The sequence below is a fragment of the Ammospiza caudacuta genome, chromosome 14, assembly GCF_027887145.1.
Source record: "Ammospiza caudacuta isolate bAmmCau1 chromosome 14, bAmmCau1.pri, whole genome shotgun sequence".
Taxonomy (NCBI): Eukaryota; Metazoa; Chordata; class Aves; order Passeriformes; family Passerellidae; genus Ammospiza; species Ammospiza caudacuta.
The window spans coordinates 5,154,914-5,167,433 of NC_080606.1; the positions used below are offsets into that span (position 1 = coordinate 5,154,914).

General features: G+C 53.9%; 1 protein-coding gene across 1 annotated transcript in view; it reads right to left on the bottom strand.

The window, feature by feature from the left end:
- DLG3 (discs large MAGUK scaffold protein 3) overlaps positions 1 to 12,520 on the bottom strand; it is a 78,539-nt gene that overhangs the window by 62,741 nt on the left and 3,278 nt on the right. Inside the window, exons 3-4 of the mRNA XM_058814406.1 lie at positions 5,849 to 5,997; positions 4,152 to 4,301 (exon numbers count right to left, since the gene is read on the bottom strand). Of these exons, the coding sequence (XP_058670389.1) occupies positions 4,152 to 4,301; positions 5,849 to 5,997 (299 nt within the window). The remainder of the gene's footprint in view (positions 1 to 4,151; positions 4,302 to 5,848; positions 5,998 to 12,520) is intronic.

Sequence of the window (12,520 nt, forward strand, 5' to 3'; positions counted from 1 at the left end):
TCCAGCATCTGCCACACGCCCATCCCATCCTGACCCTGCGCTCCCGCCCGGCAAAGGTGCAGGCACGGGAACGCCCTTTCGGCCCGGCCAAAGGCACACTGGGAAAGAGGAAAAAACACTTGAGAAAAGGACGGAGAGGCAGGCAGCCAGTCGCCACGCCGGCGGCACAGCTCGCCTTTCTCTGCCAAATGCCCCAGGGAGCTCCATGGATCTGTGTGGCACTCGAGCCGTGGGTTAGGGACACACGGATGCATCTTGTGCAGCAGAGAGGGCTCACATCCTGGCAGGGCGTTCCTGTCGGAGCTGTGCCCTCCCTGGGACACAGGGACGGGACCGGGGCATCTCTGGCCTCAGCCCCGCCGGGCTGGAGCGCAGACCGGCCCTGTCAGGCTCAGAGGCACCGCACACCCCGCACACAGCCGGGGCAGCAGTGACCCCTGCCAGCGAGCTCTCCTGCTCACCGGGGATTGCGGGGCACGCATGGAATGCCTGTCCTCTGAGGCAGCTCCTCGCACTCTCCATCATATCAGGACCTGCTGTTGCTCCGTGTCAGCTGTCAGGCCGAGGCAGGGCAGAGCTGTAAGCTGAGGAACGCCTCGGCGGGCGGGAGGGATGCTCGGGCGAGCGGGAGGGATGCTCGGGGAAGGGAGGGGTGCTCGGGCGGGCGGGAGGGATGCTCGGGCGGGCGGGAGGGATGCTCGGGGGAGGGAGGGATGCTCGTGGGAGGGAGGGATGCTCGGGCGGGCGGGAGGGATGCTCGGGCGGGCGGGAGGGATGCTCGGGGAAGGGAGGGGTGCTCGGGCGGGCGGGAGGGATGCTCGGGCGGGCGGGAGGGATGCTCGGGGGAGGGAGGGATGCTCGGGGGAGGGAGGGATGCTCGGGCGGGCGGGAGGGATGCTCGGGCGGGCGGGAGGGATGCTCGGAGGCGGAGGGGCGGCCCCGCACTGGCGGTGACAGGGATGGAGTCACAGCGGCTGCGGAGCCGCGCTGGGGAGCCTGAGAGGGTGGCAGGGGAAGAGCGGCGCTTCCTCGCAGGCGCAAAGCTCTGCTCATCAGCGGCATTGTTCCTCTTTCCTTTATCTTTACAGCTGGCTGCTCCCTGCACGGAGGATGAAAGCGGCGTTTGCGGAGGGCAGCAGCCTCGTTGGCAGCCTGGGAGCGCCAGGCGAGTGTCACCGGCCACAGGAGCGTCCTCCTGAGTCTTCCCGCAGCACATGAGCCCTGAGCAGCCCTGCTGAGGCAACCACAGGGCTCGGGAAAAGGCTGAAATGAAAGGTTCAGCAAATAAAACCCCACGAGCCCCAGAACTCAGGAAAGGTTTTGCCTCTATTAGCCCCAACAGGGCTTTTTATCTGGCAAAGTCCCTTTGCTCTTGCCCCGTTGAGAGCTGAACATCCACTTTGCCACGGAGAGATAGTTTCAGCCCACCAAGCCTCAAGAGGAAGCACATGTTGCTGCTGTATTTACCGGCACCTCTTCCTTTGTAGCAGCCATTTGCACGCTGCAGGGCTCTTCAGAGCACACCCATATCCTTGCCAGCAGGCAGAAATTTCCTGTTCCTGGAAGCATTTGTGTGGAGAGGCAATCTATTTGACATGCATCTTCCTGGCTGAAGCCGATCATGGTAGCCTTTGCTCTGTTAACATTGCTGTGGAGAGCTGTGGGCAGGGGAGAGGACAAAGCCAGGGCAACGGAAAACTTATTTACATTGCTGGATGCAGTAAGGGAACTGCACTCAGTTCAGGTAGGAAAAGCCACCTCATTGTATTGCCTTTCATCAGTGGCAGGGTGTCCACTAGAGCTCTCATTCCTGGGCTGATGGCACCAGGGTGGCAGCAGGTGCTCCCCTCTGCCCTGGCATTAACTATCATCAACTTATAAAAGCTTCCCTGGTTCTTCCAAAAGCACTTTGCCAGCTCAGGTATTTTTGTGAAACCTGCTTTGGAAATGCCTGTGGCATAAAAAGCACACACTGAAGGCTGGAAAGCAGCAAGTCCCCGTGGAGCAGGGCAGGAGCTGGGTGTGCAGGTGTTGTGCAGCCCTGGTGCTGTCCTGCATGCTGTTGCTGTTGAGAACTGACACGGGATGTGATGCTGGCAGGAGCTGAGGTGTCCTCAGTGCCTTCATGCAGGAGTGAAGGAGGAGAAACAGGGCCTGTGCTGCGGTCCAGCAGCACAGCCTGTCCCAGTCTCCTGGGGAACTGCTGGAAATGCTTCCCTCTGTCAGGGCCAGGCCTGTATTCAGCAGTGAAGGTGACATCCTGGGAAAGGCTCACCACTGTGATGAAGAACTCTGCATCCCAGCACAGGGGCTGCTGCAGAGGAGCTGCAGCTCTCCAGCACTGCTTGGCTCCAGTTTGCAGGAAAGCTGCTGGGTTTCTGCAGAAAGCCAAGTTTCAGGCAGGACTACAGGCATGGCAATACCTGGCACTGAACACTACCATCCTCACAGATTTTCACCTCCAGCTCCCTGCTCTGCCTGCAGCCATGCTGTGAAATGACCATCCTCTGGGATGGAGGAGGTTGCAGATGAGAGCTCTGCCAGAGCACAGAGCTCCCAGAGTCCCAGTCTGCCCACCCATGTTCCTCCATTTCAGGGCAGTGACCCCTGCTCAGGGCTGGCAGCTGCAGCCCCTGCAAAGGGGTGACCCCTAAAGCTCCAGCACCTGGCACCAAGGACTGGCCCCATGCTGCCATGGGCTAGGAAAGAAGGAGGCTGGAAAGAATGACAGGACTTATTTCAGGTCTGGAACAACCTGCTTCAACAGCGAGCGAGTGAAGAAGCCAATCTGTTTAGTTTATCTAAGGGAAAGTTAAGAGGGAACTTAGATGCATCTATAAATACCTACATGTTGGGAACATTCTGATTGCCAAGGTCCTTCATCCTAGCAAACAAAGGCAGCAAAATTTCCTTGCTGCTGGGAGCTAAACCAAGAGAAATACAGGCTAACAGTAAAATACAGATTTTTAATGTGAAGAATAAATAATCATCAGGCCAGCCAGGCCAGGGACAGAGCAGATTCCCCATTGTATGAAGCCTTACAATCAAAACTAGGTGTCTGCTGCTAAAGGAGACATTGCAACCCAGCCAGATATTTGGGGCTGGATGCAAGAGCTGCTGTACTTCATGGCCTAGGACAGTTAGGAAAATCCCTTAAAATCACAACAGAACCTGTTCCCAATTGCTCAGGCTCTCACCCCCTCAAGGGTTTTGCCCTGTGATTCCCCTGTGGTGGTGTTTCCCACCCACTGGCAAATGGAAATCAGCAACCAAGCTCATCTTCTTGTCATATCCAGAAAATCACTGTCTCACCCTCCAAAAACTGCAAAAGATATGGTGAATGATTGAAAATGCAGAGAGAAACAAGAGAAAAGGAGAAATTAAACAGTAAGAGAAAAAAATGGGGTGTTACCCATTTTATTGCAGTCCAGAAAAAGAAGGGAAACATTTAAAAAAGGACAGAAGAGAGGCAGTGCAATTTTTGTATTTAAAATACTTTGGAAGAATACTTAGACTTAGCAAACAAGCATTATTTCAAACTTTGCCAAGAAAAACAACATTTTCATATAATTTTAAATCTGTGGTGAGCTCCATTCTTCCTGGCCACTTCATCCTTCCCAAAAGTGCATTTTGCCCTTCACTCATCCCTAAAACTCCCCTCAAATGCGTAGCCCAAAGGATTTTCTTGCACCAGGTGGAGGCTGAGCTTTACGATGCACATCCAAATAAATGGTGTTTCCAAGTAAATAAGACAGCAGAGAAAAGCTCCCGGGAAGCTGAGGAACGGACCTGCCATTTAAGAGCTCGGAGAAAAAAATATGGAAATCTGCAACATGGGAGCGTGCCAGCGCCGGGGGCGAGAGGGACGGGCCTGGGAGGATTTCCAGCTCCAGCAGCCTCGTTATTCCTGTGCCACATCCACCTGCCCTCCCAGCCCTCAGGGCTCACACCACTGCTAAGGCAAGGGGATGATTTCAGCGCTGTCCAGCCCCTGGCACAAGTGACTGCTCCATTTTCTGGTGAGAGCATCAGCAGGACAGCCAGGAGGACACCCTGCCAGCCCCAGGGGAGGGACCGAGAGCGCGCGGCTCCGCGCTGGGCCCTCAGTGCCAGGCAGGGCGGGAGGCGGCGTGGGGCGCACGGAGGCTCACCTGGGGCAGGGTGCTGTGAGAGCTGAGCACCAGGCTGCACACACTGGCTGGTGCCTCTGTCCGCCGTGCTGTCACCCTGACCAGCCGTGGCGCCGTCCCCGCAGCGCTGGCCCCCGCGGCGAGCCTCTGCTCACGGTCCCAGGAGCAGCCCTGAAACGAGACAAAGTGGGGGCACACGTGGGTAGGGCAGGGCAGCTGCCTCCAGGCTCTGCTCTGCTGCTGGAAGGGCCAAAAGGAGCTTTTCCCCATGGTGCCTTTGATGGGCATCCCACATCTCATGTCAGCCTGCCTGGCACTGGCCCCAAGGCCAGCAGGGTCACTGCAAGCAGCAGTGGAGGTTTGCTGGCCCCAGACTCTGGGACTGTGCCATTGCTGGGTTGCATTTCACGTTTCAGCCACACAGGACATCTCAAACACATTTTTTTAGAGAAAGAAGGAGGGATTGGATGGTGTCAGTGCCAGGAAGCCCAGCGACTGGATGCTTTTTTCATTCCCCTCACAGACAGGGCACAGTGGAAGGAGCAGGGCACTGCTCACACCAGCTGTGCAAGGCCCACAGTTGCTTCCCTGCTTGTTTCCACATTGATTTTTCAATGCCCTTGTTCAATCTTGGGAATTCATAAACCGGTCTGGCCACAGAGACTGATGGCTATTGCCAGCAGAGTTCACTGTTGGGTGGATCAAGGCTGCAGGACACCCAAAATAACCAAAGCAGGATCCCACTGCTTATGGCATAACAGCACTACAAATTAGTCCTTAAACACATTCTAGAGTTGCAGGTTTCACTTTAACTAGAGGGACTGGCAATGTGAAGGGGGTCAAGAAATAATGGGACTAAAGTGGCTCCTGAGTCAGAGGAACTCAAATATCTCCTGCAGTGATTGTGGGCTGTTTTGTCCTCCTTGTTCTTGATGCCCAAACTCCTTTAAAGTGTTCTTCCTTAGATGATATCATTCAGCTCCATCTTCCCTGTGTGACACTTAAATTTGGAGTACCCCAGGTATATGATGGGAAGCCAGTTCAATCTCTGAGGCAGAAAATGGTGTTTATCTGATAAGGTTATTTCACTGAAAGGAGGAATCCCTGGATTTTTGCATTTCTGCACAAATGTTTCCCTAGATTAGGGAGATCAGTGAGTGGGGGATGGAGGCAGTAAGTGAGGGATGGAAAGAAGGCCTGCAAAGACATGAGGCAATTTTATTTACCTTGGTGCCTTTGAGATAACTGAGACCCTACTGCTCAATTCCTGCCTCTCCACCTGGTGCTGTATCTTTTAGAATGCTGTTGAAAATTGAGGAGAATGCAAATAAGAGAGACACAAGTTACCTGAGAGCTGGGAAAAAATCCTGAAAAGGGAAACTTGAAAGACTCAACCTACTTCACTTATCAAAAGTGGCTGGATCAGAGAGCTGAAACGCCTCCATGGGAGACAGTGTCAGACAGGAGCAAATAATCCAGCTGCAACTGCAGAGCAGGAGCCAGAGCTGGAGCTGTTCACATTATGAGTAATTCAATTAACACTTGTGAACCAGAGAGGTTGCCTCATTAATGAGACAAGCTATCACAGAGAATGTGGGAACAGCCTGGATGTGAGCTGGGAAGGGGGTGGTGGCCAGCAGCCCCTGTGTCCCTTGAGTCCCTCTCAGCACAGGAGTGTGCAGGGTCTGGCCCTGCAGCACCTCGAGGGTGGCTCTTACCTCAGGCAGGGTTTGGGGCTCTCTGGGTGTGACTGTGGAGCTGGGCTCGCTGTCCCCAAGCTGTTCCCTGGCTGTGCCATGATGTGAATCCAGGCTCGGAGACTGCTCGGGTGCAGAGCGCAGCGTGAAATCGTAGAATTCATGGATATCTGCAAAACAGCAGGAGGAACAGCCTCAGGACCAGGGGGCAGCCTGATGCCTCACAGCAGCCTCTGTGGGGCGCAGCACCTGTGACCTCCACTCTGCCCCCAGGCTCTGAGCCCTCTGGGAGAGGCTGGCACCCTGGGAGAGGGCTCTGCTGGCCCCCTGTGCTTGCTGTGCTGCCCACCACTCCCCCTGTGCAAGGCAGGAGGTGTAGTGGGGTGCCTGGCTCACTGTGCAGTGCCCATGGCTCTGGAAGGCATGGGAATGTCCATGGAGCAGTCCACAGGGACTAAGAGCAAACCCTGCTCAGCAGCATCAATCCAACACCCAGCCCATCCTGCTCTCCTCCAGGCTGTGCCAGCCCCAGGCATGGCCCCTGTCCCTGCTGCTCTGACAAGCCTCCTGCACCAGGCAGTCCCTGCCTGCCCTGACACTGATGGGCTATTCCCTCCCCATCACAGTCCCCCACCACCCTGTGGAGGGGCTCCCTTCCCAGAGGACAGGCAGAGAAGCCACAGGGCACTCAGTGTACAAGCCCTAAAGCCGATGAGTAAAGCTCTGTTAACCCCAGCTCCCTCCCTGGTATCTCCCCTCTTCCCCCTGCACACTGCCACAACAGGTATGGCACCCTCATTCTGGGCTCCAAGGACCTGAGGCTGCTGTCGTAAACCACTGTGGCTCTAGAGAGTGCCATGAAATGGGGTAAGCCAGCCCTCACTGCTCCAGAGATACTTATGGGGTGAGACTGGGACCTAAGAGCAGGTAAAGCTCCAGAGGTGGGAGCCCAGCCCCTCTCCTAGCCCAGCCAGGATGATTTCACTCTCTTCAGGTGACACACAGAGGATTCCAGGGAGCAGAAGGGCTGCAGTGGGCTCTGCTCCTCCCTAGGGAAGCTCCCACTGCTGCACACTCAGGCACTGCGGGCCCCTGGCAGCCCCCAGTTATCCCCAGAGCCAGCACCTCCACAGTGGTCAACATATCCACTGCAGAAGTGTTTAATTTCAAAAAGGAAACTACATCAAAAGTGAGAACCTGTTTTTATGAAGAAACTGAAAGGGGTAACAAAAACTTGTGGGAGGCTCTGAGCCTATTTAGAGAGACCCACTGGGACACCAGAACAGACATGGAGTGTCTGGCTGGAGGATACTGTAAAGGCAAAAGGGAGGAAAGCAAGGCTTGACTGCAGAGGAAAAGAAGCAATTGAAAATGAGAAGACATTCATCTAAACTGCTGAAGCTGCATCCAAATGAGAAAACCAGAATGGATGGTAAATGCTGTCAGGTTAAAGGTAAAGCTCCAAGAGGTCAGCCAAAAGAGTTTGGTAAACGCCTTCCAAAAGCCATAAAAAAAGTCATAAATCCCTTCAAGCACCTGGGAAACAGGAAGCCTGGCAGAGCCTGCAGGGCCAAAAAGTCAAGGCAGCATAAATGAGCACTTAAAGCAGGAAAAGACACAGCAGGAACCTGAGATTATTTTCTGTACCTGCATCTGCTGTGGAGGAAGCTGGAGAGCCCCACTTCTGTGAGTGACTCCAAGGGCAAGCTGTGGCTCTCAGCTTGAGGGGGATGTGGCCACTGCCACGGCACTCCCTGGGAGCTCAGGAATGAAGCACCTGCACTTGCCCTCCAGCCTGTGATTTCTCACCTGAAACTTTGCCACAGCCTGGCACCACGAGGTATTAAACACCTACATCACAGAGATTTCAACAGGAAATCTGGTGAGCACTGGCAGTGCAAGCAGGGACACGCTGGCCACTGCCTGAGGCTGGTCCCTGGCTGCAGCAGGATGCTCTCCCTAAGCAGGGACACCTAATGTATTTATATTTATGCAGCTGCAAATTTGTCTCAGAGGTTCATCAGTGAAGGCCTGAGAGAGGAGGGTCTGCTGAGCAGGGATAAGATCAAGTGAGAAGGGTCTGCTGTTCTCAGTGCTGAAAAATACAGCTTGACCAAACTCTAAGACCCAACCATGAGGACAGGCAAGACATGGAGCTGGGAGCAGCCAGAATGTGCACTCTGATATGGAAGTGAGAGTCAGGAGTGGTGAGAAGAAGAAACAAAAGAGCTGCTCGCACATTTTTCAGCACAAAGCATATTTTGCTGACTAATAATCTAAAAAATGCACATGACTGACAGTCAATCACTTTATGCTATAAAAGGCCAGTCACACTTTTGCACAGTGAGAGCTTCCATCATGCCTCCCTGAGGTGTGTGAAGATCCTTCCCTTGGGTGGGAACACCCCTGGAGGTCACTCCTCGAGGATGAGTCAGAGATTTGCCCTTGGTCATTGGTGTGGGTGAGTGACATCAATCTCTACTTAGTAGTTGTTTAGCTAGCTTTAATATAATTGCTTTAATATTGCTTCAAAACCAGTGCACTACACTAGTAATTATAGCTATCCATATTGTTTAGTAAATAACTCTGATTAAGCTCTTTTTTTTCTCTAATCCTTACCATTATTGTAATAAATTTAAACAAATAATTTGATAAATTTATATAAATGCATTAGGATTATCATCCTTAATCCTGTGGGACAAAGTTGTATAAAGGTTCAATTACACCTGTATAATCCTTTAGACATACATCATTGACAAAGTCTGGGGCTAAATTGGATCCAGCTGCACCCAGGCTCCTCTCTGAGGATGAGTTTAGAAAGGAAGGGTGTCCTTTCTTCACCTCATGACTCAACAGGAGGGCTTTATAATAAACTTTGTCTGGAGCTCCCACTCTGCAGAGCAGAGCAGGGCTGCACGCCCAGGCACAACTCCCCATCCTCTCTCCCAGTGTTTAACCATGTGCCCAAGCACTGCAGCAGCACATCCCTGATGCAGATGGGACAAGAGCAGCTTCAACCCCATCTTGCAGCTCCCAGGGGCTGCCTGTTCTGTGAGCTCCCAGCTGTAGAGGCAAAGCTGATATAAATCTCAGCTGCAGGCAGAGCCTGGCTGGGTGCCCAAGGGCAGCCCAGCCAGGCTCTGTGGCTGCCCTAGTGCAGGGAGCACTGTGCCACTGCCTGGCATCAGTGCCACTGCCTGGCATCAGTGCCACTTTTGGAGCTGCTGTTTTGTGCTGCCAGGCTCTGTCCTGTGCCCTGGGAGACAGCTGGCAACGATGGGAGGAGTGGGAGTCCCCAGATGTACCCACCACACCTGGGGCACCCCTTCTACAGCCCCAGGCTGCCCCTGAAACCCTCCCAAACCAGACACGAGGTCACAGCAGCCCTCACTTCACAGCCAGAGACACTGGACTTTGTTTTCGTGCTAAAACATCTCTCCCTCTGGTTATAAAAATAATAATTGCGTAACAGGATAGCGGCAGCTTCTGGCTGCACGGATTACACTGGGAACACACAAAACTTTGCAAGAATGAAAACAGGATTTGAACAGCCTCATTGTGGGGGTGTGCTGCTGCTGGCACCCCCGTTTGTCACCCATCTGCTGCAGGAACACAGCCTGGGGCATCTCAGCTGGCATCTCAGCTGGCAAGGAGCCTGAAGGGCAGGAAACTTGTCCCCTGAAGCAGCCACTCTCCACCTCCAAAACCCTCAGCCCAGTTTAGGTGCTTGCCAGAAGAGAGAATTGTTGCTGGCACCAGGGATTAGAGGAGTTTCAGGATTGGTGGATAGGGTTCAGGCAGCAAAGGACAAAAGTACATTTTAGGATACATGGATGTGGCATTAAGATAATGTAAATATATGCTGGTTTCTCTCAATTCTCATGGGCATCACAAATTGCACACAAGTCTGCCTCACCTGTGCACTTTAAGAGCAGCACTACCTGAAAAGCCTCCATAAGAGGACACTGTGGTAGCAAAAGATGAAGCTGCATGTTCTGTCTCACAGCCCAGTTTCTGTCTGATGACATGTAAATCCATTCTGGATCTAATAAGGAAATGTAACTCAAGATTTACAGAGTTTATAATTTTTGGAACAAATTTTTCCTGGGGTTAACACATCAAATAAATGTCATTAAATATTTCTATAGCACCAGCATTTATGCACTAAAGCCTTGCCCTTGTGCCAGCCAGAACATGCACTTCCAGATTAATGCCATTTCTTCCCCAATATGTGCCCTGTCACCAGCTGCAGCACCACAGATGACCCCAAGCAGAAAGCCCAGCCTTGCAGCAGACCCATTGCCATTCACACCCATGGCTGCCACAGCAGATCTTTTCCAAGCCAGCTGCAAGTTTCCATCCTTGCTATGGGCCAATCTGCAAGAGGAGGAGTCCTCAGGGTTGGGCAGCCTCCAGATTCCTCCAGTTTTCCACGCTGGCTCCTGCAGCCACCCGGTGAAGCCATTACACCATCCCCAGCTGCGCTATTGGCAGGCAGGTCTTGCTGGGGTTTTGCACCCAGGCAAGCACTGCCTGCCCCTCCTGCCTTTATCACATCAGGATGCTCATGAGGAAAATTTTTGCGGGGTAAAAGGAGCTGCAGGGGAGGATTGGGAGCCCAAGGAGCTGACAGGACCTACAGAGGTCTGCACTGGCCAGTGGTCAGGCACAGGAGAGAAGCTGAGTCCCAGAGGATTTTCGGGAGGAGCTGCTGGCAGCTGGGACAGCTGGACACACACAAACCCTGCCTGTCCAGCTTCACCCACTGCACAGGGCACAACAGCCCCTTTCAGGCTCTGGGAAGGAAAGGTCAGGGAGCTGCTTTTGTGTGCAAGCCCCATCCTCCCCACCACACAAGAGACCAAGCACCTCCCTGAGGGGCTCCACAGAGCAGAGGGAAAGCGGGGTCACCATCACCCCAGCCCAGGCTCCTGCAGCACCCCTGTGCTGGGCTGTTTCCTTGCAAGTCACGCACTTGGCTCCACAGCCTCAGACACGGAGAGAGGGGCCAGCAGAAGGGAGGCAGCACAGCCTGTTTTCCCTCTGCACAGCCAAGGAATTTCTTTTGTGCTGAGCAGGGTTTGGCACATTCCAGCAGAGCAGCTCCCGCAGCGCGGGCCGTGCCCAGCCAGCCGTGGCACCGCCGGGACAGGAGCTGTCCTGGCACGGGCAGTGTGCCCCCGGCACAGGCAGAGCCAGGACAGGGAGGTGGCCACAGGGATTTAGAGGGCTGGGCCGTGATCAGAGGAGTCTGGCAGAACGTGGTGCATGTGCAGAGCAGCTCTGGGTATGATCGCAGTGACTGACCCATCCAGCACAGCACTGATGCATCCAGGACACAACAGAGGCTGGGGCTTCTGGAGACCCCAAACCAGCTTATTCTTCAAAAAAAAAAACATACAGAAAGTCATATCCCTGGCATTTTTCACGTGGAGTAACTTGGCAAACTCCATGATGTTTGGCACTGCTGGGAGCTCTACTATGGCCTGATGCATGTTGATGTTCTTACTCCAATCAGCCAGTGTGTGCTCCAGGAGAGCATTACCTGCAGGACAGGGATGGACCATGCTCACACATTCATCTTCCCCAGAGGCTGAAAACAGCAGGGCTGTGCTGCTGAAAGGCTGCAAGGGGAGGGAGCTCTGCAGCTGAAGCCTCTCCAGAGCCAGAAGCTTCTGGCATGGCATGGGGCAGTGAGATGGGAGCTCTGCACTGAACAGTGTCTGTCTCTCCTGCAAATCCTCCTCCCACACCAAGCCAGCCCTGTGACTCGGAGCAGACTTCAGACAGAGACACAGTGGCCCACAGGGAAAAGGAGGGGTGAAAATAAAAATGAAAATAGAAATGTTCCATCATCCTTGCAGTGCTGTTACTGTGCTCCAGTAGGTTCAAACCATGGACACAGTGTGAGCCAGCTGTGAGAGGCCACAGCAAGCACACAGCCAGACACAATGTCCATGTTGGGACAGAGACATTCTCAAACCCACACTCCAAGGGGAAGCAGGGGGAGGGAGCTGAGGAGGGGGGGCGGAAGTAATTAATGCAAATTCCTAGTTTAGGTAAACACATCTAGAGAAAGGCTCGCTCTGGCACGGGGAATTAATATCCTGTTAAACCAGTTGAAAAGGTCACCAGTAAACAAGAGACACTCCCAGCACTCCCTCGTGCCAGGGCTGATAGGACACCAAGACAAACGGCTGAGAGCAGGGAGCAGGGACGCTGCAGCATCCGCCTGCCAGCCTGCAGCTGCAGCCAGCTCGTGTTCTCTGCAGCCACTCTCTCTCCACAGCACTCCTGCACTAACAGCAGCACCCTGGGCCTTGGGAAAGCTGCTTTGCTGCCTTCACACAGGCAGGACTGGCCCCCTGGGACTCCCCTCCCCAGGGAGGACTGGCCAGCACACAAAAGCAGCCAGGGGTGTTGGGCTAATGTCAGGTTGGTCAAGGTCACAGCCCTGCTGGGGATCCCTGCCTCCAGGCTGGGGATCATTTAGAGAGCAGGTTGTATGAATTAAGAGATAAGAAAGGAGATGTACACTGGGTCCATCAGTATGGGGCCCACCTGTCCTGGGGAGTGCACCCTTGGCACATTCCTGTGCTGCTGCTGGCACAGACATTCCAGCACAAGGCCTTTAAAAGGACATGCTGGGACTGACTGGAAGTCTCCAGGTGATGCTCCAACAGCAATTGAGAA